We start from the raw sequence: 26104 nt of genomic DNA on the forward strand, positions 1-26104 counted from the left end.
TATTCAGGTCATTCTGTAAGATTTCTAAATCCTGTTGTAAAGTTATTGCCCTGCCTATTTTTGTGTCATCCGCAAAAAACTGAGATTGAGATAGTTATCCCATCCTCTATATCATTAATGAATAAATTTAACAGAATAGGTCCCAGGACAGAACCTTGGGGTACCCCACTTGCCACTCCAGACCAGTTTGAGTACACGTTATTTATCACCACCCTTTGGACAAGCCCCTGTAACCAGTTTTCAATCCAAGAATAAACCTTATGGTCGATGCCTGCAGAACTTAGCTTGTAGATTAAGCTTTTATGGGGAACTGTATTGAATGCCTTTGCAAAATCCAGATACACCACATCCACAGTCCTCCCCCTATCTAGATGGCAGCTCACCTCCTTGTAAAACGTTAATAGATTGGTCTGACAAGAACATCCCTTTGTAAACCCAAGCTGATTACTACTAATGATACTGTTTTCCTACGCAAATTCCTGGATATAGTCCCTTATTATCCCCTCCAATAATTTGCCTACTATTGATGTCAGGCTGACTAGCCTGTAGTTCCCTGGAATAAGTCTCTGCCCTTTTTTGAATATTGGTACCACATTTGCTTTTCTCCAGTCAACTGGTACAGTTCCAGTCAGTATGCTGTCCGCAAAGATTAAGAGCAATGGTCTAGCTATAACCCGGCTGAGTTCCTTGAGGACTCTCGGATGTAAGCCATCTGGTCCTAGTGATTTATTTGTGTTAAGCTTATCAAGTCTTTCCTTGATTCCAGCCTCTGTTGGCCACAGTGGTACATCCTGTGATGTGCTGCTAACAATACTGTCATGGTCAGTATACCCCTCCTTTTACTGTGTAAAAACTGAGAAGAAGAAAGAATTTAGTACCGCTGCCTTCTTAATGTCATCTGTAACCATCCTCCCTTCATAGTGTTTTATGTGTGCAACAAGCTCTGACCTCACTTTTTTTACTGTTAAAATATCTAAAGAATTCCTTGGGATTTTTTTTTCTCTCCTTTGCTATGTGTCTCTCGTAGTGTTTTTTAAGCTGCCCTGATTTCGTTCTTACATTTCTTGTTACATTCCTTGTATTGTTGGAAAGCTGACAACGCCCCCTTCGCTTTAAAGGACATTTTTTTCTCTTTTCTTTCTCTCTCTTTCACTTTATGGTTTAGCCTCCCAGGTTTGACCTTGGCTCTTCTGTATTTAGTTCCCATTGGACTGCACCGTGTGATACCTTTTGTTTAATATGTTCCTAAAGAATTCCCATTTTCTCTATCGTCCAAACGCAGCCTCATCTCCATGAGCTGAATGGGTTTATGCTCCTCCCATCAGGAGTAGTCTAGGCAGGAAAATTTGAATATAGAGAAATAAACTTATGCGCTATATTGAGGTAAGCGACCCGATGAATGCTACAAGTAGGGAACTAGTAATGGACGTGGAACTCCTCCAATTAAGCAACTGATTTTGATAGTGTCCCCACGTATCACAGTAATATAAAGAATTAAAAATCAGCGCTAAACTCTGAGTGAGGGGGACCACTCTCTCTACCTTCAGTAAACAATGTTAGATGGTCTCAAACAGCTAACGACCACAATGATCAGGTGATAGATAAATATGTATAAATGTATAGGTGAATAACAAACGAAAAATGTGAAAAGAAGAAAAAAATATATAAAAATGGTGGAAAAATCAAATGCAATATTCTCAAATGAACATCAAATAGTGGACGATCTGCTGAATCAAGGTCTAAGTGCTCATATAAAATCACAAGTGACTAGCAGTCAAATGATGCAAATCTTATAAATAATAAACAACAATAAGCAGTATATAGATGTGCAAATAACAGTATGAGGTGATGTTGAAGTAAACAATTCAAAAAGTGCAGCAGTGCCAAGTTGAGGGTGCATAAATTGTCCACAAAATCACTCTTAAATAAATAACAGTTCAATGTAATAATTAAAGTGCAGAGTGCCAAAAAATAGTGATATCTTCCAGTGCAATCTAAAGGTGAGGTTACACTTTCAAACACAGCAAGGTGAATGTGTCCCGGTGAGCTCGCAATCCAACACCGAGTGCAGTGGCCGCTCACCTCCACAACACTCAAAAAGAGCGTTAGGTATATATCTCCAAGCTCCTCTCCTCAATCTTCCGACATATGTATATTATCCTCCCGCTGTTATGGATTAGGTGGTTTAAACTCGATCCACGCAGGTAACACTTAATCCCTGTGTCTAGTGCTCAAACAAGAGAGGCTCTCATGGTGTGGTACGTCGGGTATACTTTATTAATGCCAAAGTTACATACTACTTACAAATAAGAAGATCAAAAAGTGCAGACAGTCTCCAAATGCATCCGCCGATGCGGTGAGATCCGAGGCTTCCGGTCTCGGATGAAGACCGGAAGTGACGTCAATACGGCTTGTCTCTGACGCGTTGCGCTACGAACACCCGTAGCTTTCTCAAAGGGGAAAAGATTAAGAGCAATTTGAGGGGGCTGTCCCTCCAGGCATAAACCCCCACTGCACAACCCAGCACATCAGTTTGTTTTCTGCCTAGAGAAGGAGTAGACCTAGGTTTCCTGCTGGGACTCCGGTCTCCGTTTTTTTATTCTTTTCAGAATATTTGCTTTTATATCTCGTTTCTCACTTGCTAGCTAGTGTTCAAGGAAAAATTTTCCTGGTGATCTATAAGCAACAATGCTGGCTGGGACTTCGTACTATATAATCTAGATCCTTATGGTCCCCCCAGTCTGGCCTACGAGCGTGAGCAGGTTATAGTTCCGACCTAGGCATAGTCACGATGGTGCCCCCTTGTCCAGAGGAGGATGAGCCTGCGAGCGGATGCCTCGCTGGGACACAACAACCTGGAACGCCCTGAGTCGCAGCGTACCCATCGGCTGGCAGCACACCCACTTCGGGTGAGAGGCAGTCTGCCCGGATTGGAGCCCACCTGGTCCATGGTATGGTGAGTAACTGTGCCCCCCTTGCCCTTGCTGGCCTTGGGGGGATGTGGGCTCTCCCCTGGTCTACCTGGTGCCCGGTCTGTGTGTCCTTCCCTTTCCCTGTCCCTGCGGGGGCTGTGTGTCTGGAGTGCTCTGGGGCTCGGGGGGGGTGGGGGTTGACATGGTACCTTGGGCTTGCTGGTCCCTGTTGTGGTTCCTGAGGCCTTCATGTGTTGGTCCCTAGCTGCATGGTGCGCCGTGGGCGCCGCCATCTTAGGTGTGGGCAATGACATTTTTTCACCATAGACTTGTATGGGGCAACCATTTTCCCTGCAGCTTCCTATTTTTTTATGGGCATCCATCTTTGTGTAGCCCTGGCGTTATACTCAGCAGTGTATCACTATCAGACAACATCACTTTCTGTGTGGTCATTTCCTGCTGCTGAGCCAAGGTCACTTCCTTCTTTTTTCTCCATGCTGTGGAAGATCCAGGTGGACGTGTGTCTGAGGTGGTAAAGTATTGAGGGTCCCTGTGGGCACATCCTTGCACTTTCTGCTATCAGTTTGGTTTAAAGGGGTTTCCTGCAGGCCGCTGTAATCGGTGGTGGATACCGTGATCGGCGCTCTTAAAGCGACAGTACTCAATTTTTTGCGATTTGCACTATGGAGTCCCAAACTGGAAAATCCCCCTCAGACCCACTCTGTGCGACTCCCGGACAGTCTGGATCGCAGTTGCTTGCCTCGATTTCAGCTGCCCTGGAAAGCCTGGCAACAAAAGTTAATTTAGTCATGAAAAAGGTAGATAGCCGTAAACGGCCGCTGCCTTCTCCATCTGTGGAGGTGTCCTCTGATTCAGAGGCTGATGGGATCACCCCGGATGCTCCCCCTACCTGAGGGGTCACTGTCCTCGCAGTCAGAGGTTGAAGAGGGCCTGTTGTCTTCAGCTGCAGCTCAGGAACGCGCTTTAGTGAAAGCCCTGATTATTTCAAATTGGCTGATGAGCCCACGCCGGCAGGGACGCGGTTGGCTTTTGGGTCCCAAAAGTCTCAAAAATCTGCCAAGGTTATCCCTTGTCCTGACACTTTTCATGATACTTTTCATGATACTTTTCACCACTAGCATGTGTTAGTGGTGCCAAAATTATTTAAATGCCAGTATCCTTTTGCTGAAAAGGTCTCCAACCGTTGGACAGTGCCACCTAAAGTGGACCATCCTGTTTCCAGATTTGTCAAATCTACCCTTGAGCCTGTGGAGGATTCCCCAGTTTTTAAGGATCCAGTGGACAGGTGGGTGGAATCCCTTTCCCTCCATCTTCATGTGATGGCGGGTTCTGTGTCTGTGTTAGTTTCACAGATGGTGACGGAATAGATTAGGGGTTTGCGGTAGTCTTTGGACCCCGAGACTGTTCCTCCCTAACAGCTGGAACTGTTGGACGAGGTGATCCAGGCTTTGGTGTTCCTGTGTGATGCGTCTATGGATGCTGCTCCCCTGTTGGCCAGGGTTTCGGCCGTGGGAATTGTTTTAAAGCGCATGGTTTGGTTGAAGAGCTGGTCGGCTGACCAAGCTTCTAAAAAAGCCTTAGCTGATCTCCCCTTTCTGGGAGACAGGTTGTTAGGTGACTCATTGGATGAGTTGATCAAGGGCCTGACTGGCGGGAAGAGTACTCTTCTTCCTCAATCTTCCAAGGGTAAGACACCCCGTCCAAGCGGGGTCGCTCCTTTTCTGCTCATAAACGTTTTTTTCGTGCCTCCGGGGCACAAGAAAAAAGTAAGCCGTTCAGAACTTCTGGAGGAACTAAGAAACCCTGGGGCAAGACCAAGGCCAGTCAGTCCAGTGCTGCAGACAAGTCCTCTTTAGTATGAAGGGGCGCTCTCACCCATCTTAGGTGTGGGGGGACATCTGCGCTTCTTTCAGGAACCCTGGACTCCCTTCATTCAGGATGATTGGGTTTGCAAACTTGTTTGTTCCGAGTACAACATCGAATTCCGGGCCCAGCCAGGGAACAGGTTTTTTCAATCAAATCTTCACCCGTCTCCGGAGCATTTGAAGGATCTGCGGGAGGCTGTGTGAGATCTCCTGGGTGATTGTGCCAGTTCCCCAACAGGAATGCTCTCAAGTTTTCTGTTCAAACCTGTTCACTGTGCCCAGAAAGGAGGGCAAAGTGCATCCAATCCTGGACCTCAAGGCTCTGAACCTCTTTGTGCGGGTACAGAAATTTAGAATGGAGTCCATTCGGTCGGTGGTGGCATCTTTGAATCAGGGGGATTTCCTGGTTTCCATCGATCTCACAAATGCATATCTCCACGTCCCCAAATTCGAGGGACATCAGCAATTCCTCTGCTTTACGGTGGCAGAGGAGCACTTACAATTCGTGGCGTTACTCTTTGGTCTCGTCTCGGCTCCCAGATTTTTTACCAAGGTCCTAGCCACTGTGGTGGCCTTGTTGCGTCGACGAGGTATCTCCATTGTGGGGTATCTGGACAATCTCCTGTTGCGAGCAGCTTCCCATTTGGATCTGTTAGACAACGTCTCCATCACTATTCGGACCCTTCGAGAAACTGGGTGGACGATCAATGTTACCAAATCTGCCCTGACTCCATCTGTGCGGGTTACCTATCTGGGGCTGATCCTCGACTCTGCTCTGGCAAGGGTCTTCCTTCCCTTGGACAAGCTTCAGAAGTTGCAAAGGGCTGTCCGGTTGCTAATGGAGGCCAATCAGTCTGCCTTGTGGGCTTGAATGAGGGCCCTGGGTCTGATGGTCTCGACCTTCGAAGCAGTCCCGTTTGCTTAGTCTCTCACGAGACAGCTACAGAAAGAGATTCTGTTGAAATGGAACAGAGATACTAGGTCATTGGACCAGAAGATTCGGTTGAGCCATCTCACGAAGTCGGCTCTCTCTTGGTGGCTCCAGTGACCTGTCCTGTGCCAAGGCAAGTCCTTCCTGCCGGTGTTTTGGACGGTGGTCACCACGGATGCCAGCCTGTCAGGCTGGGGTGGAGTCCTGGGGAAGTGCTGTGCCCTGGGAACTTGGGCATCGGAAGAGTCTTCCTTGCCGATCAATATTCTGGAGCTGAGAGCAATCAAGCTCTGCCTGCTTCACTGGACGAGTTGGCTACATGGCTGTCCGGTTCGAGTCTAGTCAGACAATGCCACGGCCGTGGCTTACATCAATCATCAAGGGGCACCAGGAGGGCCCTGGCGGTCAAGGAGGTGGCTGAGATTTTGGTATGGGCGGAAGACAATGTTTTTAGTTGGGTTGATCTGAGGTGTGAAGTTGCAGGAATTAGGGTGATGTGAGGTGCAATGGTGCAGGAATTAGGCTAATCTGAAGTGTGAAGGTGCTGTAATTGGGGTGATCTGAGGTGTGAAGGTGCAGGAACTGGAGTGATCTGAGATGTAAAGGTGCAGGAATTGGGGTGATCGGAGGTGTGAAGGTACAAAGCTCAGTATACATTTCTTACTATTATTCCAATTGTTTACAGCATTTAATTTATCAAAATTCCTTATCATGATTGAGAGTGTGATATGATATTTTTATGTATCCTCTGCAGGCGGGGCACGCCCGTCCTTTATTTCCGGTGCTGCCCGTGTTATTCAGCCACAGCATGTGGAAGAGTAGGTGGAGTGGATAAATAAGCTGTCCTCATCCTCCTCTGACACCCACGCTCACCGTAGTTTGCCTTCCACCGCAGCTGCCAAAGCGGCTCATTCCACAGGCTCCTTCTCCACAGCTACTCCTTCTGTGGCCCCAGTCTGAGTCACCTGAACTATTCGATCATAGTGTCAGTGATATGCTGCTGGAGGATGCGCAGCAATTTGAAAGCTGTAATGTTGGTTCGCAGGTTGATAAAGGGAATAACGTGAACTTAGAGAGAGGGGGTGACAATGACGGACAAGAAACTAGCAGTCATGTTCCCACAGCTGCAGTATACTGCCAAGTTTGCCCCAGTGACAAGGAGGTAGGGGATGATGAGGTCACCGACTCCACTTGGGTGCCTGACAGGACAGAGGAGGAGGGGGAGGGGGGAGGAGGAGGAGTCACAACTCCAACAAGGCAGGATGTGCTCCAGGGGTCACCATAGGAGTAGCCAACCTATTGCATAACAGCACAGAGCTCCACAGGTGCAGTGTGCTGCAAACTCCCAAAAGTTCATTAGTGTGGTTTTTTTTCAGTACATGTGCAGTAGACCGCAGCATTGCTGTTTGCAACATCTGTCTGAAGTGGATCAAGCGTGGCCAGAAAGCTAGTCGCTTGGGCACCACATGCTTGACAAGGCATATGACGACCTGCCATGCAGTCAGTTGGCAACAGCACCTGAAAGAGCCACAAGATCAAAACAAGCATACTGCACCTTGCTCCTCATCTGGGATCTCTAACCCTTTACCTCAAGTCTTCTCAAATACCTGCATTGAAAGGGATGATGGTATAGCAATGAGTGAAGGAAAGGGGGAATCAGCGCTCAATTTCTAAAATGGTGGGCCACAAAACACAAAGTTGATGAAAGGTGTTCACAAGAAATATATGATGAATAAAACAATCTATATAATATAAAATATACAATGAATATCATGAAATTAGCTAAATAGCTGATATGGTGATAAATATTCAAAAATATGCAAATGAGCAAAAAGTGCTGAAGTGTTTAGTGAAGTGATAAATAAGTAATCATAAAAGTGCAAAAGATGCAATAAATCAACACATAAAAGTGACTGTGACAGTACTGAACAGCAAATAAATAAAAGTGCAAGTGATGCGATAAAGTAGCATACAAAAACACTGTGAGGATGCTAACAGCATAAATAGTCCATGTGTCACTGGATGGTGTGCACAAAATAGATATGCATAAATAAATAAATGCAAAATGGGGTGAAAAATTTCAAGGGTGTTCAAGTGTATAAAACAAAGAATCTCATCCATTGATAAACGTGTGCGATTAATTCGTGAGCTCTAATCCTTGATTAAGTGCAATGGCGGCTCACCTCCATTAACACTCAAAAGAGCGTTTTTGGTGTGTTAGATCACCATCAAGGGCATCAGGTGGTTTTCCAACGAAGTATAACTGGAAATGGACAGTGGATATCTCCTCAGATCATAGAATAGTTGTCTGTAGTGGAAATTCCTCTCCTTAAGGGGACTTTTATCCTGATGTATTTCTATGCCACTCAATCATCAAAATGACAAGAGGGGGCGCTCATAGTGTAGTAGGTAAATACTTTAATAAAGCAAGCAATTAAAACACTTACAGTTGAAGTAAGGGTAAGCAAGCAGGAACAAGCAACAAAACAAACCGCCGATGCGGTGTCCACAGATGCTTTCGGTCTCGGCCGTAGACCGTAAGTGATGTCACCTGGCTTCTCCCGACGCGTTGCGTCACAACAGACACATGACTTTATCAAGGGTATAGACCTTGAAAGGGACCACAGAGACTTGCATCCAATCTGCTAACAATACACCACCGCTTGATTTGAGCAGCAGGCAAATTTCACTACCCCAGTTGCTGAACCGTAGAAATAAATACTGTCCCAACCATCCACATGCTCAGCGTCTTAATGCTAGCTTGGCCAAATTGCTAGCATTACAATTGCTGCCTTTTCATCTGGTAGACTCTGCTCCCTTTGGCGAATTGGTGGAATGTGCTGTACCACAGTGGCAGGTACCAAAAAGGCATTTCTTTTTGTGTAAGGCCATTCTGGTTCTCTACCGTCATGTGAAAGGTAGTGTTTTGGCCTCATTGGACAGAGCAGTCAGCAGGAAGGTTCACATTACTGCTGACTCTTGGTCCAGCAGGCATGGACAGGGACGTTACATTTCTTTCACGGTGCACTGGGTAACTCTGCTGGCAGCTGGGAAGGATGCAGGACAGGGTTCAGTGTTGCAGCTTGTTTTGCCACCGTGCCTCCAAAAAGCTGGTGCTGGTTCTTCCACATCTGGTTACTCCACCACCTCCTCCTCCTCTTCTTCTTTCTCCATGTCCTCTTCTGCTCAATTATCCTCTGAAACAGCAGTGCTCCCTAAGTGGTCAAGGGCCTACGCAAGCAGTCAGGCTAAAAGATGCCATGCCATGCTTCAGTTGGTCTGTCTAGGGGATAGGAGTCACACTGGGGCAGAGATTCTTTCAGCTCTGCAGGGGCAGGCTCAGAGATGGTTGACGCCACGACAGCTTGAGCCAGAACATTTTTTCCTTTAGAAACGTCAGTATTGCTGCAGCAGGCTACATACATCGTAGAGATGCACTACTTTACAGGCACACTCAGAGGACCCCCCCCCAGGCACGATATTTGAAGGATTTTTTCATTTTTAAATTTTCACTTTACGCCTCATAAAATCAGTAAATCACTGCTCCTTTAAAAACTATAGCTTTTAATAACTTTTTTTGCATTGCTACATGTTCCCCAAGTCAGTTCCGGACCCCCATACACTTTTTTGGGGCAATAACTTGCATTTAAGCCTTCAAAATGAGGCCTTTTGATTTTTGATGTTCGAGTCCCATAGACTTAAATGGAGTTCATTTGTTCAAACAAACTTTTCCTCTATTTGCGGTGTTCTGGTGCAAATCGAACCGGGGGGTGTTCAGCTCATCACTAATCTCTACTCACTGTCTTTGCTGTGTCCCACTGCCTCTCCTGTGGTGAAATCCTTCTAGGCCAGTTACTCAGAGCCTCTAGCCCGAGGTACCACCCCTTTTGAGCAGGGATTTCCTCAAAGGCCATTGACAACCTCTCCTCCATCTTCCACCCTAACCCCCCTGCTGCAATGGCTCATGTCTATTTATTGGATTGTATCAGTCCCCTACCAGCACACATCTCAGTCAACCCCCACATCTGAGGGCCCTCAAATATTCATGGCAACTCCTCCTAGCCCCCGTCCTCTAGTTCTAAAAGGTTCTCCAACATTCAAGACACCAGGGTTAGAAACCAGAGAGCTGCCAGGATGAGTCATTAAGCCCTGGCCTCTAGTAACCCTGACCCAATTCAGTGACTCAAGTTTCTCCTGTCCAGAATATACTTTTCCCTACTCTCACACTAGTAGCACACATTAGAGGGTGCTACACACTATGCACCTTATCACATGCCTGACGAAGGGGTCCTGTAATGACTCCAAAAAATTGCACTTGGTTCTTTGTGATGTGATCTTTCTCTAATTAAAGTTTATGCTGGAGAATATGTGCTATGGTTCATTCACAAACAGAGTTGGGCATGGCCCCACCCCCTCTCTCTCTTCATTGGCCTACTGGCAGTGATTGACAGCAGCAGAGCCGAGGCTCCCTTGCACAGCGCTGGAGAACGATCAGGCTCAGGTAAGAATTAGGGGGGGGGGGGCTGGGGGGCTGCTGAACAGAGAAGGTTTTTTTACCTTCATGCATAGAATGCATGAGGGTAAAAAAACCTTAAGCCTTTAGAACCACCTTAATGTTGCTAAATGTAAAGTTAGGCACTTGGGGGCTAAAAATATGCACTCATCGTACATGTTAGGGAGAGTACAACTGGGGGAATTATTGGTGGGGAAGAATCTGGGAATTCTGTTATGTCATAAGCTTAATATCAACAGGAAATGTCAAGCTAAGTTGTGGTCAAAGTGAGCAAAATCCTTTCTTGTATTAAAAGAGCTATGGACTGCAGTGAGAGATAAAGGGGGGATGTGATCCACATGTATAAACACATAAGGGGTCCATATAGGGAACTTGGTGTTGAGTTGTTCACTTTAAGGTCAACACAGAGGACAAGGGGGCACTCTTTATGTCTAGAGGAAAACAGATTTTGTCTCCAAATACGGAAAGGCTTCTTCACAGTAAGAGCTTTGAAAATGTAGAATTGACTCCCTCAAGAGCTGGTTCAGGACAGCTTGGTAGATTGTTATAAAAAAACATTCTTTCCAAAATGCACAAAATATAACTGGATACTAATATTTATAGGTAAAGTTGATCCAGGGAATATCTGATTACCTCTTGGGGGATCAGGATGGAATTTTTACCCCGCTGGAGAAAACTGAATCATGCTTTATTGCGTTTTGTTTGCCATCCTCTAGATCTACAGTGGGTATAAGATTGTGCATAGAGAAGTTTTCGATTTGCGTTTTTTCTTTTTGTTTGTTTTTTCTGTGGGTTGAACTGGATGGACTTTTCTCTTTTTATAACCAGATTAACTGTGTAACTACAGTATGTAGCACAAGTCTGATCATTGGAGGACAGACAGGCTTTGCTTTTAGCACAGCCAGGGAACTGAACACACAAGGATGGATATGCTTCTATGCCTAACATGGTCATTTTAAAATAGGAGAGCAGGGGAACTGGCAGGATCATTAGGTATTTCACACTCACACAAAGGAAGAAATGCAGAGAACCGGATACTTTTTCACACAAATACATGGTACAGTAGACACATGTCAGGAGAATATGAAATGTTGGGGTAACATTCTTTTACTGTCCACTCATTCTCCGGATAGCCACAAGTGAGTAACTTATGTTTTTGAATTGCAGGACTTGGAGGTTAGTGCCGAAGAGCTGCAATATGTTCTGAATGCTGTTTTGCAAAGAAGTAAGTTCAATGCATCAAACTGATATTTTGTATCTGTAACTCGTAATGCTTTGATTATAGAGCCTAACTCCAAAAGGTTTCCTTTTTTTTGTATTTGTCATGAGAACTTGTCACTTCCCTTAGCTCCTTCATCAAAAGATAGGTCACCTGTGGCATCTGGGACACTTCAGGCTAAAGCTAGGTACACACTATCAGTTTTTTGGTTTTTTTGTTCAAGCCAGCCCCCCAGCATAACACACCACTAGTGTGAACCAGGCCTAAGTGATCACATCCGTGTGTATCTTTAATAAAAATAAACTTAAGACTGTAAATGGATTCATCATGCTAGATAAAACTATAAGGGTCCTTTCACACTGGCTTTCCGCCCAGCAGACTCTGTTTTGCTCCGCAGGGATCGATCCGCCGATCCCCACTGAGCAGGCAGATGACAGGTCCTTCTCTGCTTACTTTAAAGAGACAAACCTTTCAGATCCCCTTGCTCCTCTATAGGAGATCGGATGAAAACAAACCGCCTGTCCGTTTTCATCTGATCCTATCCGATCCAATCCTCCAGACAGATGGAAAATAGGGTTTCCATCCGGCTGGATTTCGCAGAATCGCATGACAAATGGAAATCACATTAGAACAATAAATCACATTGCTGCTCTATTGTTTGTGTGCATGAATGCATAAAACTGAAACAAAGCCTAAATAAATAAGAAAATATAAATAAACTGTGATTCAATGATAAAACATTTAGAGCTATATGCTCAAACAAATGTTCTTAGCAGATCAACAACTTCCGCTTTGCACACCTTCACCAAATACAAACTTAATATATATATATATAACATCAATGCAGTGCAGCGTGATTTTGGAAAAGGATATGGCCCCATAGAATATGCAAACCACATCCAAATAGCATCCAATTTCCATCACATAATCACACTTAAGCTGGCTACACACTATACAATTCTTATACAATCGTCTTGTACTACTATTCCTTTAGATTTACCAAAACCATATAATATGAGGTCAAACCAAAATACGTTCAAATTGTTTGCAATCAGGCAGGCCATACATAGTTGAAGGTAAAGCTAAAGGAAATTGAGCGATAAAAACTGTATAATCTCTATCCAGATTTAAAGTCAGATCAAAATCTGATCGCAGCATTGTGAACCTAGCCTTAAACAATTTTGCAACATTTCAAAAAACTTGTTGCCATACTTTGTATTTATAAACGGGTATTCATATTTGATCATTACATTTTGTACACCTGTAGCAGGTTTTCCAGGCCTGTGGCCTAATGTGGGTCTGCCATTGTTACCGGCTACCTCTCCAGCCCATGTGAGCTGCGACCCTGGGTGTGAGAACTGACACATTGACAACTCCGGCATCTTTGTTTTGTGGTTTTTATTGTAGAAAAGGGGATGGGAGAAGGGAATGAGTGGGATACTCCTTTGACTTAACTAAATACACTTGGGACTTAATTCAGGAAAAATGCCCGTTGGCGCTTCCTTGACGCCAGCCAACGCTCACTAACACTGAGAACACACTGTAGCTTGATAGAAGTGCTGGATCCTTGACAATAAGTCCAGAAGACCCGGGACTGTGAATTGTAGAACTACTGACACTGCTGTACTGCAAAGTCACTGAGTACTCCCCTCCTGCCTTGCACTGACTTGAGAAGGTACCTTGAAGGTTTCTGTGAAACTGCAACTCTCAACTGACACACTCTGTACAATTCAGAGCCCAACTGCAGGTGCCCTTTTTACACTTGAACTCTTTGGGGTTCACTGACTACGTACCCCCCTCTGTAACTTCAGGGTCCTCAACCTAGGTACCAGCTAGCTGACACTGGATCCCAGAACCTCTTCCGGAGTGGTCCCCTCTGACTTCAGGCAGACCCCCAGGGGCAATCCTCAGTACTCACGACCTGTGTAGGCTTTCCTGGGACTGGAAACCTCTCGCTCTCCACAGGTTCTCGGCACACCGGATCCCCTCAGCTCAACTCAGCACTCTCTGGATTCTCAGGCGACACCCCGAGACATCCACTTCCATAGACAGGAGGAGAGACAGCCGTACTCTCCCTGTGACTCTGCTCCCACCAAAGACACCGTGTCACACACTTCCACCAAACTTATACCCACTACCAGAATCCTTTGCAGAATAATCTGCCTTCTAGGGTAGTTACAAGCTTGGATGTGTCCCCTTATTGGGCTTCCCACACTGCCCTATGAGAAGCCTCTCACAGGAGCCAGTGGGGATTCTTCTCCCCTCAGCAGGCACATCTGGAAGCCCTGACACCCTAACTAAATAAATCACAGCTCTGCTGTTAGGCAGACAAGGCTCACTATACATTTACCTAGCACCTACCTGTAGGGTGCTACACACCTATTCTGGAGCTTCCAACATGGGTCACTCTATAGGGTACAGGAAATCCTACTACTAAACAACATACATTTTTGCCAATGTACTCTTGTGAACTATTAAAGTGGAATTAAAAAGGCCCAGAAATACTCACCTTCTTATAGCAATGCATCATTTCACTCCCCTGCTTCTGAATTACGTCCAAGGGCCTGGTTTTTAGCCTCTTGGTTGGTCACTTGGGAAATGCCCTCATCCCACACATGTGCACGGGAGTCCATCATTCTGTCAAAGCAGCTGTGCATGCACAGTTCAATGTTGCTGGTAAGACAGTGTTTATTATTGCAGAAGAGACAAAGCATGTCTATTATGCAATAAATAACTGCTTGCTCAAAGTTTTTTATTTCAGTTACGTTTAAAGAGAAACTCCAGTCAAAAATGATTTTTTTTACTAATAATAGTATGTTAAATATCTTTAATATTTTGTTCTAAATAGCTGCTTGTGCAGCTTAGAAAGTCTTATCTAAACTAGACAAACCGCTTCTTCCTGTTCTTCACCGACAACGCTATCTCCATTTATCTGAAATTGCGAACCTCTTTTTCACTTCCTGAAAAGGTTGTCAGTCTTTTTTAGACAGGCATGCCTAGACCTGCCAAGCCCCACCCCCATCCCTCCTATCCTTCCTATCCTTCACATGATCGCCTGTCTTCATTGCCTCGTTTAGGCTACCAGCTTTTCCTGACAGAGAGAAAGAAAGAGAGAGAGGGGGATCACATGACGGGGGCAATATATGAAAGAAATAAGGTACAAAGGAACATTTTTGAAAGTTTAGAAGGATACATGTGATTCTTATTGCTCATTAAATGTGAGTAATGAGTTTTAGGCTCTGTTTCCACTAGTGCGACTTGTCATGCAACTTTGGACACATAAAGTTCCATGGCAAGTTACAGCCCATTGATTTCAATGGCACCCGTTCTCATCTATGCCACTTTGAAAATCAGTGACTTTGAAAGGGTGCCTGCACTACTTTGATGTGACTTTACAAAGAGTGTAAAGTTAGATCAAAGCTGCACTCAAAGTTGCACTCTAAATCACACAATTTAAGAGTCACACTAGTGGATACGTAGCCACTAGGCTAGAGTGCAACTTTGGAGTGCAACTTTATGCAACTTTGAGTGCAGCTTTGGTCCAACTTTACAATCTCTAGATCAAACTTGCATCAAAATTTACATCAAAATAGTGCAGGTACCTTTTCAAGGTCGCTGATTTTCAAAGTCGCATAGATGGGAATGGGTGCCATTGAAATCAATGGTCTATGACTTGTCATTCGATTTTGTCTGTCCAAAGTCGCATGACAAGCCACACAAGTGAAAACGGAGCTTTGGTTTACGTTTCCACCATTGCGATTTAGAGTGCACCTTTGATGTAATTTGATCCAACTTTACACTCTCTGGATCAAAGTCGCATCAAAAGTTGCATCAAAGTAGTCAGGTACCTTTTCAAGGTCGCCAGTTTTCAAAGTCACGTAGATGGGAAGGGGTGCCATTGAAATCAATGGGCTGTGACTTGTCATGTGACTTTGTGTGTCCAAAGTCACATGACAAGTCACACTAGTGAAAACGTAGACTTGGTGTGGTTGCATGTTCTATTCCTTTAATATATAGTGATCATTGTAGACTGTGAGCTGAGACCCCAGAGCACTTCCAGCTACACTGACAGTTCCCCATGTCCAGCTTCCTTCTTCCTTCTTCAAAGCTGAGCACAGCTATACTGTATATGTGCACCCCCCCCCCCCCCCCCCCCATGTTCTGGGTGGATGGCTCTTTTTTTTGTCTTTGTTTTCTCATGAAATAGGATGTACAATGCATCCTTACTAATGAGAGAACACTGGGCGGGAACCTATGATCAGCTCCTCCCCTTCTGTATACCCCCACTGGCTACACAGGAACAGTGTCCCTCCCTGGAAGTGACGTCACTAGCTTTCAGTAACCACACCCACTTGCTGCTCTTGGACTCAGCAGGAAGAGGAATTGGAAGTCATGTAACAGCACTGAATACTCCAAAATAAAGGTGGAAAAACAGATTTTTTTCTTTTTGACACATAAGGCTGAACTCAGCTCACATTAATGATTGCAGGGGAGAATTTAAGGTTGTAGTTCCGCTTTAATTTAACTTTACATATCAGGTTATTTTATTTGGAAAGGTGGTGACTCATTAAAGTTTTTTTTTATCCTCAAAAAAAAACAAAAACCTGCAGGACAAAGGCATAATGAGCTAGTATGCTAGTATCAGTGTCCATAACATAGTCCCATATTGTCAAACACAAGCAATATCTTCCTTCCATATTTGTGAAAAAAAAAAAAAAAAAATCCTAACATTTCACAGAATCCTGCAACTCTTAATAAATATATGGGTCAACTTTAGCTTGATGCGAAACTTCAAGTGTCCGTGAGATCTTCCTCCCACTTTTTCCACCTTTTATTACCTCCAAAAATTGTATCCACAAAGAAACAAACCTATAGAGTGTAGTATGCTATAAACCAAACTACATGTAGTGATGTGATAATTGCTTTGCCCATTTTCCAAGTGTATACTCCTGTTATGCAGTGTTTGTTTTGCCCTTTTCCAATATGGCTGCTATGCTCTCTCTCAGCAAGGAGGAGGAGGTCATCAAGAAGAGCAGAGGTATAGCAAGGATTCTTGGGTAGGTGTGGAAAGGAGAGAGCACATGTTGAGTAGGGATGCACCAATCCGACTTTTTTAGTCACGATACCGATGCCTGGCTTTGTGAAACCGCCGATCCCGATACCGATCCGGAAGTACTGTTTTGTGATCTTATAACAAAACAATACTTCCGGATCGGTATCGGCAGATATCTTATAACAATTGTGCGTTTAAAATCTGAAATATCATGTAATCAAACACAAAGTATAAAATGTAGTCACAAGAAAAAAAAAAAATGTTTTTTTGCTTGAACATACAATAGCAATCAAACAGTAAACATTGTAAACTAAAAAATATAAAGTGCAAAATCCTGCAAACAGGAATTTAACTATGTAACTATGTAAATAAAAAATGCAACATAGTAGCAGCACATTGCAATATAGCAGCTACTGCTGAACCTGAGAAATTCTCAGTGAGAAATGAATAAACTAAAAAAGCTGGTCGAACAACAAACAACTTGATCAGTTGATCACACATATAGCATGTCAATTTGTAAACATGTAGTCCTGTGTCACACCACCATCACAAATTTGATGGTGGTGTGTGACAGTGACACTGGACTACCTGTTTACATTACAAAATGCCATTTGTGTGATCAATCAAGTTGACTTGATTCACAGTCAGTCACACACATGATGACATGACAAACATGACCTGAATGGTCACTTAATCAGCAATGGCAAATTCTCTCTCAAGAAGATTGTAGACACTAGACAAGCATTTCTTCTCTTCTCTCTGCTGTGTGAGGCTATTTCTCTTTTCATTCACAAGCACAAACTGTGCTGAACAGAACACTCTCTCACTTTCTGCATTACTAGTGCAGGGGGCAATACGACATAGCAACCTGAGTCTGACCTGACTAAAAAGTTGGTCGAACAACAACAACTTGATCACACATACAAAATAGCATATTGTAAACATGTAGTCCAGTGTCACACCACCATCACACAATAATTTTATGGTGGCGTGTGACAGTGACACTGGAATACCTGTTTACATACAAATGCCATTTGTTTGTGTGATCAAGTTGATTGATTCACACATGACACAAACATGACCAGTGAATGGTCACTTAATCAACAGCAATGGCAAAGTCTTTCTCATAAAGACAAGCATTTCTGCTCTCTCTGCTGACTATTTCTCTTCTCATCCACAATGCTGGAAACTGTGCTGAACACTCTCTCACTTTCTATACTAGTGCAGGGGGCACAGAGGTATTTTGTGGCAGTGGCAGCAAGACAAGGTAATCTGCAGTGGCGGAGCTAGACTTTTAAAACAGGGGTGGCAAAGGGGTGGCAAGGTATTATTTTGGGGGGTCAATATACAACATGGCAGGATAAAGATAGATGGTCAGCCTGAAGGTGTGTGGGCAGTCTATATAAAGGAGATGAGAATGGTGAAGATGGATGGTCAGGTTATGTAGAGGCAGGATGGAGGTGGATAGGCACACTACAGTATATAGGGGAAGGAAGGCAAAATGAAGTCAGGAAGACAGGTTTTGTAGGGGCAGGATGGAGGTGGATGGATATTCTATAAATGGGAGGTGGGCAGAAATGGAAAGGTTATGCGGAGGCAGAATATAGTTGGGTTCAGGCTATATAAGGAAAGTGGGCAGGGTGAAAATGGGTGGCAATGTTGCGCAGAGACAGAAAGAAGATCAGTGAACAGGGTATGTGGGTGGGAAGTCTATATAGCATTGGGTTGGCAGGCAGAATGAGGTGGAGGTGGATGCAGGATGTACGTAGGTAGGCGGTCTATATAGGGCAGGTGGTTAGGCAGGCAGAGACAGTACAGGGTGTAGGCAGGATGGATTTAGGGTTCTAGTATAGACCTGGGTAGGTAGGCAGTACAGGGTCAGGTTAGGATGGACTTGCGTAAGGAGGCAGTCATTCTGGGTGGATGAAGTATGGGGTGGGGGCAGGATAGAGTTGAGTAGGCAGGCAGTATAGAGTGGGGGCACTATGGAGATTGGTGAGAGTCTATATAGGGCAGTTGGATAGGCAGGCAGTACAGGTTTGGTGCAGGATGGATTTAGGCTGGAAGTAGAGAGCTGGGTAGGCAGGCAGTAGGTAGGGTCAGGGTAAGATGGAGTTTGGTTGGAGGCAGTATGAAGTGGGGGCAGGGTGGAGTTTAGTAGGCAGGCATTCCTAGTGAATGTAGTCGGGTAGGCAGGCAATAAGGATGGAGTTGGGTAGGCAGGAATTGTGGGGTTTTGGCAGGATGGAGCTGGGTGAGCAGTATATATAGGGTAGCTGGAGTTGAGTGACAGTGACCAGTGGTGGGACAAGGTCAACTAGTGCCCAGGGCAAAAATGCCAAAGAGCGCCCCCCCCCCAGAGAAGCATATGCAGTGCTGAAATGTATGTGCTGGATACAGCATGTGCTGCAATGATTTGACCCTACCATATCCCCCAATGACCCCCTAAGTTGCAAAAGCAGCTATATGGAGGTATACATTCTAAGGCATAGCAGGTCTGACAGGCTTCCTCTTATGCATGTCTACACACCACACATTCTTATTCTTAGAGAGTAGTAGTACGCAGGTCAGACCTGATATGCATTACAACATGTAACTAGTCCTGGGTACAGATTATAGTAAATATTGGATACAAGGAAAAATCTTGATAAATTGTTTTGTATATGGGAGGTATACACATGCCAGGGTGAGATGGTTTGTATCATAGTATAGCATAAATAATCCCCTGTAGTGTTTGGTGGGCAGTATTACCTGCAGAATATGACCTAATCGGCCACCTGAAAACCATGTTCAATTTGTGTGCTTACAGCACAGTGGTGAAGACTTTTAGGCCTCTTTCACACTTGTGCAACTTAACGATTTTATCGCGATGTAATTTTGACTGGGCTTGAAGCAATGCCTATGTCTTTGGACCTCAAAACACATTAAAATTGGGCCAAAGTGGTGCAGGGACAACTTTGAAGTTGCTGGGACTTCAAGTCACACAGATATGAACGGTACTCATTGGAAATAATGGAGAACGACTTGTCATGCAATTTTGCAGTCCCAAATCGCAGGACAAGTCACACAATTGTGAAAGGGGCCTTAGAGGTTCAGGCTGGGTTCACACTGGTGTTATGCGGGAAATCCTGCGATTCCTGTGTGGGTTTTCGCATTGCACCTAAATCGCTGGTGGTTCAATCTGACATCTGCGAACCGCTGCGGATGTCAATGTACAGTTAATGACACCTCCGATGAGAAACAGACCACAGTGTGAACTTTGAAATTGTGCAGGAATTGGATCGCATAGGTGTGAACATGCGATCAGATTCCAGTGTGGACCAAAAAAAGGGTCCTGCACTGTTTTGGTCTGAATGGGATATGAATTTAATCACACAAACTGTATGGCAAAATTTGTATCGCACAGACATCGCATGTGATCTGCACAGCAATGCGGTGTGAATCACATGCAATGTCTGTCATCGCAATAGTGTGAACCCAGCCTAAAACAGGTGTGCCTCCTAAGTTACCTATAATAAGGCATATTACACTTTACTTATGACACCCCTAGCCCTTAGCAGAGTTCTGTGAATTTGTGTGTGTTTGGGAAAAGGGGGGCTAGGTCTGATTAGTGAACTATAAGCCCTTTACTGCCAACCTCTCCCTGATAATGCCATTAGTTGGTATTATGCTGACTTACTATCTTTATGACATTCTGACCTCAAACATGTATGTCAGGAAAGTCTGCTATTCACATGCCCCAATCTGTATACCTCCACTGAATCAGAACAATGAGGTCAGCATCCCAACCAAGCAACTAGCATTTTCAGAAAAAAAAAAAACAGCAATGATGACAGCCTACCTGTTTCACATTATATATATATGACCAGAGCGCTAAAAAACCTCCGACACAGAAGACGTGTATGGTAAATCAAATACAAAGCAGGGAGGGGGGAGAGGGGGGAAGGGAGGGGGGAGAGGGGGGAAGGGGGGGGAGAGGGGGGAAGGGGGGGGGAGGGACAAAAAGGCTAACAAAGGACTAAGCAGTAGATAAAACTAATAAGATAAAATTACTGTATAGTATGAGATCAACATGTAGACCGAAGGGGATAGTCCATATGCACTGAGCCGCTCTTCCACAGGCCAAGAGGAGATTCTGTATAAGCAAAAAAACAAAGAGGAGAAGCGCTCTAAGTGCAGACAGTTTATTCATACATATAAGACAATGTGTGTGGTAACTCACAAGACATGAATGAAGGTCAGGCTGTGTGACACCATTGGATCTTAGGACATCCTCTGGGGGGAGGGGGGTTGTAACATCCACTCCAAGGCGCCGTCCGTGGCTGAGTCAATGTTGATGGGAGGAAAGAAAGCCGGCTGCCTCCCGCCTCAGTGTACGGTATGTGGTCAGATGGAGATGACCGGCGGCTGCAAAGTTCCGTAGGAGGATGGACGCTCTCCCGTCACCAGGGGTGGTGTGATCAAACAGCAAAAGAACGGCAGGCAAAAGTGTTACCGCTGTGTTTTTAAGCTTTGCTTGGTGTTTTGCATCAAGCTTTATTTGACCCACATATTTATTAAGGATCACAAGATTTTGAGAGTTTAAGATTTTTTGTCACACATAAGAAAGGAAGATAAGATTGCACAGTAATGCTTGTCTTATGGAATATGGAACTATATTATGGACCTTGATATTTAGGTGCTGGTATATCTTGTATACTCAACGCTTATATTTAGTCAAGTCAACAATCATAGGTATTGATTTGGGAAGCTGTCTAATTTCAAGAAGAGAAAGCATCTATATACCTGTACATGTATTAAAATTGTGGGGAAAAAAGTACAGAAAACAAAAATGTGCAAACAAAATCACAACTTGCTGTGATATTTGGGGGTTGTTAGCTCACTTGTAGAAGCTGTGTATTGAGTCCATTCCAGTTCAAACTATATTTTAGGTTTTGTCTCTTGAGCGGAGCACAACCGTCTCCTTATGGGAGCTCTGAGCTATGGCCAGGTCCTTCATTATAAGATCTGTGCGCACCTGGACTCACAGCCTGCCAGTCCCCTCCAAGGCCTGGACACTGGAATGAAGATTTCTTCCCTCCCAAAATTCTTCAAACTCTCCAAACTCTGGAACCCAATCTGGGATTACTAAAACCTGGAGAAAGTGAAAAAATTGTTTCCTACACTGGAATTTTTTTCGCTTTCTCCAGGTTTTAGTAATCCCAGATTGGTTTCCAGAGTTTGGAGAGTTTGAAGAATCAATATTCCGGAGCCCCGTACTCTGTATACCTGTGAATCCTGTGTCACTCCGTGTCAAAATTTCAGTATCTTAGTCTACCCTGTTTATAGTGTAGGGTTTTTGTACTTAAGGGCACAAATATTCTACATATTAATAAATATTTAAATTTTTCTATGTTTGATGACATTTGTTTATTTAATTCTGTTCATTTAAAATATGTATTTTAGTTGTACTTATTTCTTATGTGTGTTTCTTTTTGGTTTTTGCTTTCAGCAAAGAATATAAAGATTAAGGAATTATCTCTCCTCTCGTGTATAAACATAATCTCACTTATGGATGTATCCTTTGAAAATATTTTGAATGCTAATGATTTCATGCAGTTAAATATACTGTATCTGCAGATATGTAGAATAATTCTGCCCTGTATGTTAAAGAAAATGGCAGCTAACACATGAGCTGTATACCTAACTTAGATTTGATAAGAGAAAGAAAGTGTAGCGCACTTGATACAATTAAACATATGTAAAATGTATAAAAATCAATAATGAAAAAATGAAAGTCCATGTATCCTGGTGTCCTTAACCACTTCAGCTCTGGAAGGTTTTACCCCCTTCCTTATCAGAACACTTTTTGCAATTTGGCACTATGCTGCTTTAACTGGTATTTGCGCGGTCATGCAACGCTGTACCCAAACAAAATTTGTGTCCTATTTTTTACCACAAATAGAGCTTTCTTTTGGTGGTATTTGATTACCACTGGGATTTTTATTTTTTGCAACATAAACAAAAAATACCGCAATTTAAAAAAAGAAATTACATTTTCTACTTTTTGTTATAAAACAAATCCAATAAACTAAATGTTTGTCAAACATTTAGGCCAAAACATATTCAGCCACTTGTCTCGGGGAAAAAAAAATTCAAAAAGCGTATACTTATTGGTTTGCACAAAAGTTATAGTGTCCACAAACTATGGTACATTTTCTTGAATTTACCCAGCTTTTAGTTTGACTGCCTATCTCACTTCTTGAGGTGCTAAAATGGCAGGGCAGTACAACCCCCCCCCCCAAATTACACCTTTTTGGAAAGAAGACACCCCAAGGAATTTGCTGAGAGGCAGGTTGAACCCATTGAATATTTCATTTTTTTGTCACAAGTGACTGAAAAATAAAAGAAATAAAAAAATTACACAAAGTTGTCAGTGAAATGATATTTCTCACACATGCCATGGGTATCTGTGGAATTACACCCCAAAATACATTCTTCTGCTTTTCCTGAGTATGGGGATACCCCATGTGTGAGACCTTTTGGGAGCTTAGCCATATACATGAGCCCGAAAACCAATCACCACCTTCAGAATTTCAAAGGGTGTAAATTGCTCATTTCACTTCCTCACTATCTATCATGTTTCGGAGGCCCTGAAATTACAAGATAGCACAAAACGACCCCAAAATGACCCCATTTTGGAAAGTAGACACCCCAAGATATTTGCTAAGAGGCATGTTGAGTCCATGGAATAGATTATATTTTGCCACAAGTTTTGGGAAAATTACACATTTTTTTAAAAAAAATTTTAACACAAAGTTGTCACTAAAAGATAAATTGCTCACGCGTGCCATGGGTATATGTGGAATGACACCCCAAAATACATTCTGCTGCTTCTCCTAAGTACAAAGATACCACATGTGTGAGACTTTTAGGCAGCCTAGCTGTGTACGGGACCCCAAAATCTAATCACTGCCTTCAAGCTTTCTAAGCACGTAAATTGCACATTTTACTTCCTCACTGCCTATCACAGTTTCAGAGGCCCTGAAATGTCAATGCCATTTTACATTCTGTATTTTGTAAGTGTAGGGAGAGGTTGCTGTGTGGAGCAGGGACAGACTGTTAAATTGCTAGCTATTGCTAATAGGTCCACAAAAGTCCTTTTAAGGACTGGTATAGGTGGACTATTGTTTGGTGTGCAGTATATAGGGGTGTAATACACATATAATATACTTTCTAATATAGAAAGCATATTATAGTGGATTTGTATTGTGCAGCATTGGGACTGGTAAGCGGTCCTGCAGCGATACTACAGCTACAAAGAGTGACAAACGCAATTAGAAAAAAGTACTTTATTATATATATATATATATATGTATATATATATATATATATATATATATATAATATATACTATAATATATATATTATATTATATATACTTCTATATATATTATTATAAGTATTATAACGGGTGTGATATACCAGTGGCCCCCCAAAACGACAGATTGAAGTGGGGTATTATATAACAATATATTTTCATAATAGTGTATTTAGGTACTGCAGAAATTTTGCCTGTTTTGCTGCGTTCCCTCTGCTACACACAGTGACAAACGTTACTGGGAAAAAAAGTATAACTGGTGTGATATACCAGTGGCCCCCCCAAAATGACAGATTGAAGCGGGGTGTTATATAACAATATACTTTCATAATCATAGGTGTGCACACAGGATCACCCGGGTGTGCCTGGGCACACCCTAATCACCTAGTGCACATTAGCATTATCGCTCTGTGTGCAGGCGGAGAGATGGGAAAGATCTCACTCTTACCAGCTCAGCCATAAGAGAAGTGCTAAAGCACTTCTCTTTCATTGTGCCAGCAGGGAGATGAATGCACCAGGGCTACAGTATATACATGTAGACACACACATGCATGTGTGTTTGAGATTTGAGGTGCACACCCTAATGCAATAGGCTGCGCACACCTATGTTCATAATAGTGTATTTGGGTACTGTAGGAATTTTGCCTCTTTCGCTGCGTTACCTCTGCTACACACAGTGACAAAAGTTACTGGAAATTTTTTTTATAACTGGGGTGGCCCCCCAAAATGACAGATTGAAGCGGGGTGTTATATAACAATATACAGTGCATTGCGAAAGTATTCGGCCCCCTTGAACTTTTCGACCTTTTGCCACATTTCAGGTTTCAAACATAAAGATATAAAACTGTAATTTTTGGTGAAGAATCAACAACAAGTGGGACACAATCATGAAGTGGAACGAAATTTATTGGATATTTCAAACTTTGTTAACAAATAAAAAACTGAAAAATTGGGCGTGCAAAATTATTCAGCCACTTTACTTTCAGTGCAGCAAACACTCTTCAGAAGTTCAGTGAGGATCTCTGAATGATCCAATGTTGACCTAAATGACTAATGATGATAAATAGAATCCACCTGTGTGTAATCAACTCTCCGTATAAATGCACCTGCACCTGTGATAGTCTCAGAGGTCAGTTTAAAGCGCAGAGAGCATCATGAAGAACGGGAACACACCAGGCAGGTCCGAGATACTGTTGTGGAGAAGTTTAAAGCCGGATTTGGATACAAAAAATTTCCCAAGCTTTAAACATCCCAAGGAACACTGTGCAAGCGATAATATTGAAATGGAAGGAGTATCAGACCACTGCAAATCTACAAAGACCTGGCTGTCCCTCTAACCTTTCAGCTCATACAAGGAGAAGACTGATCAAAGATGCAGCCAAGAGGCCCATGATCACTCTGGATGAACTGCAGAGATCTACAGCTGAGGTGGGAGACTCTGTCCATAGGACAACAATCAGTCGTATACTGCACAAATCTGGCCTTTATGGAAGAGTGGCAAGAAGAAAGCCATTTCTTAAAGATATCCATAAAAAGTGTAATTTAAAGTTTGCCACAAGCCACCTGGGAGAGACCCCAAACATGTGGAAGAAGGTGCTCTGGTCAGATGAAACCAAAATCAAACTTTTTGGCAACAATGCAAAACGTTATGTTTGGCGTAAAAGCAACACAGCTCATCACCCTGAACACACCATCCCCATTGTCAAACATGTTGGTGGCAGCATCATGGTTTGGGACTGCTTTTCTTCAGCAGGGACAGGGAAGATGGTTAAAATTGATGGGAAGATGGATGGAGCCAAATACAGGACCATTCTGGAAGAAAACCTGATGGAGTCTGCAAAAGACCTGAGACTGGGACGGAGATCAAAAGCATAAAGCAAAATCTATAATGGAATGGTTCACAAATAAACATATCCAGGTGTTAAAATGGCCAAGTCAAAGTCCAGACCTGAATCCAATCAAGAATCTGTGGAAAGAACTGAAAACTGCTGTTCACAAACTCTCTCCATCCAACCTCACTGAGCTTGAGCTGTTTTGCAAGGAGGAATGGGCAAAAATTTCAGTCTCTCGATGTGCAAAACTGATAGAGACATACCCCAAGCGACTTACAGCTGTAATCGCAGCAAAAGGTGGCGCTACAAAGTATTAACTTAAGGGGGCTGAATAATTTTGCAAGCCCAATTTTTCAGTTTTAAATATCCAATAAATTTCATTCCACTTCATGATTGTG

General features: G+C 43.4%; 1 protein-coding gene across 1 annotated transcript in view; it reads left to right on the forward strand.

Annotated features, from left to right (window-relative positions):
* Positions 1-26104, forward strand: part of CAPN9 (calpain 9) — a gene marked incomplete at its 3' end in the record, with an annotated part of 565834 nt that overhangs the window by 399221 nt on the left and 140509 nt on the right. The window contains exons 14-15 of the mRNA XM_082250935.1: positions 11410-11467; positions 22006-22070. Coding sequence (XP_082107061.1) covers positions 11410-11467; positions 22006-22070 — 123 coding nt within the window. The remainder of the gene's footprint in view (positions 1-11409; positions 11468-22005; positions 22071-26104) is intronic.

The sequence above is a fragment of the Pelophylax lessonae genome (assembly GCF_965119305.1).
Source record: "Pelophylax lessonae genome assembly, chromosome: 3".
Lineage (NCBI taxonomy): Eukaryota > Metazoa > Chordata > Amphibia > Anura > Ranidae > Pelophylax > Pelophylax lessonae.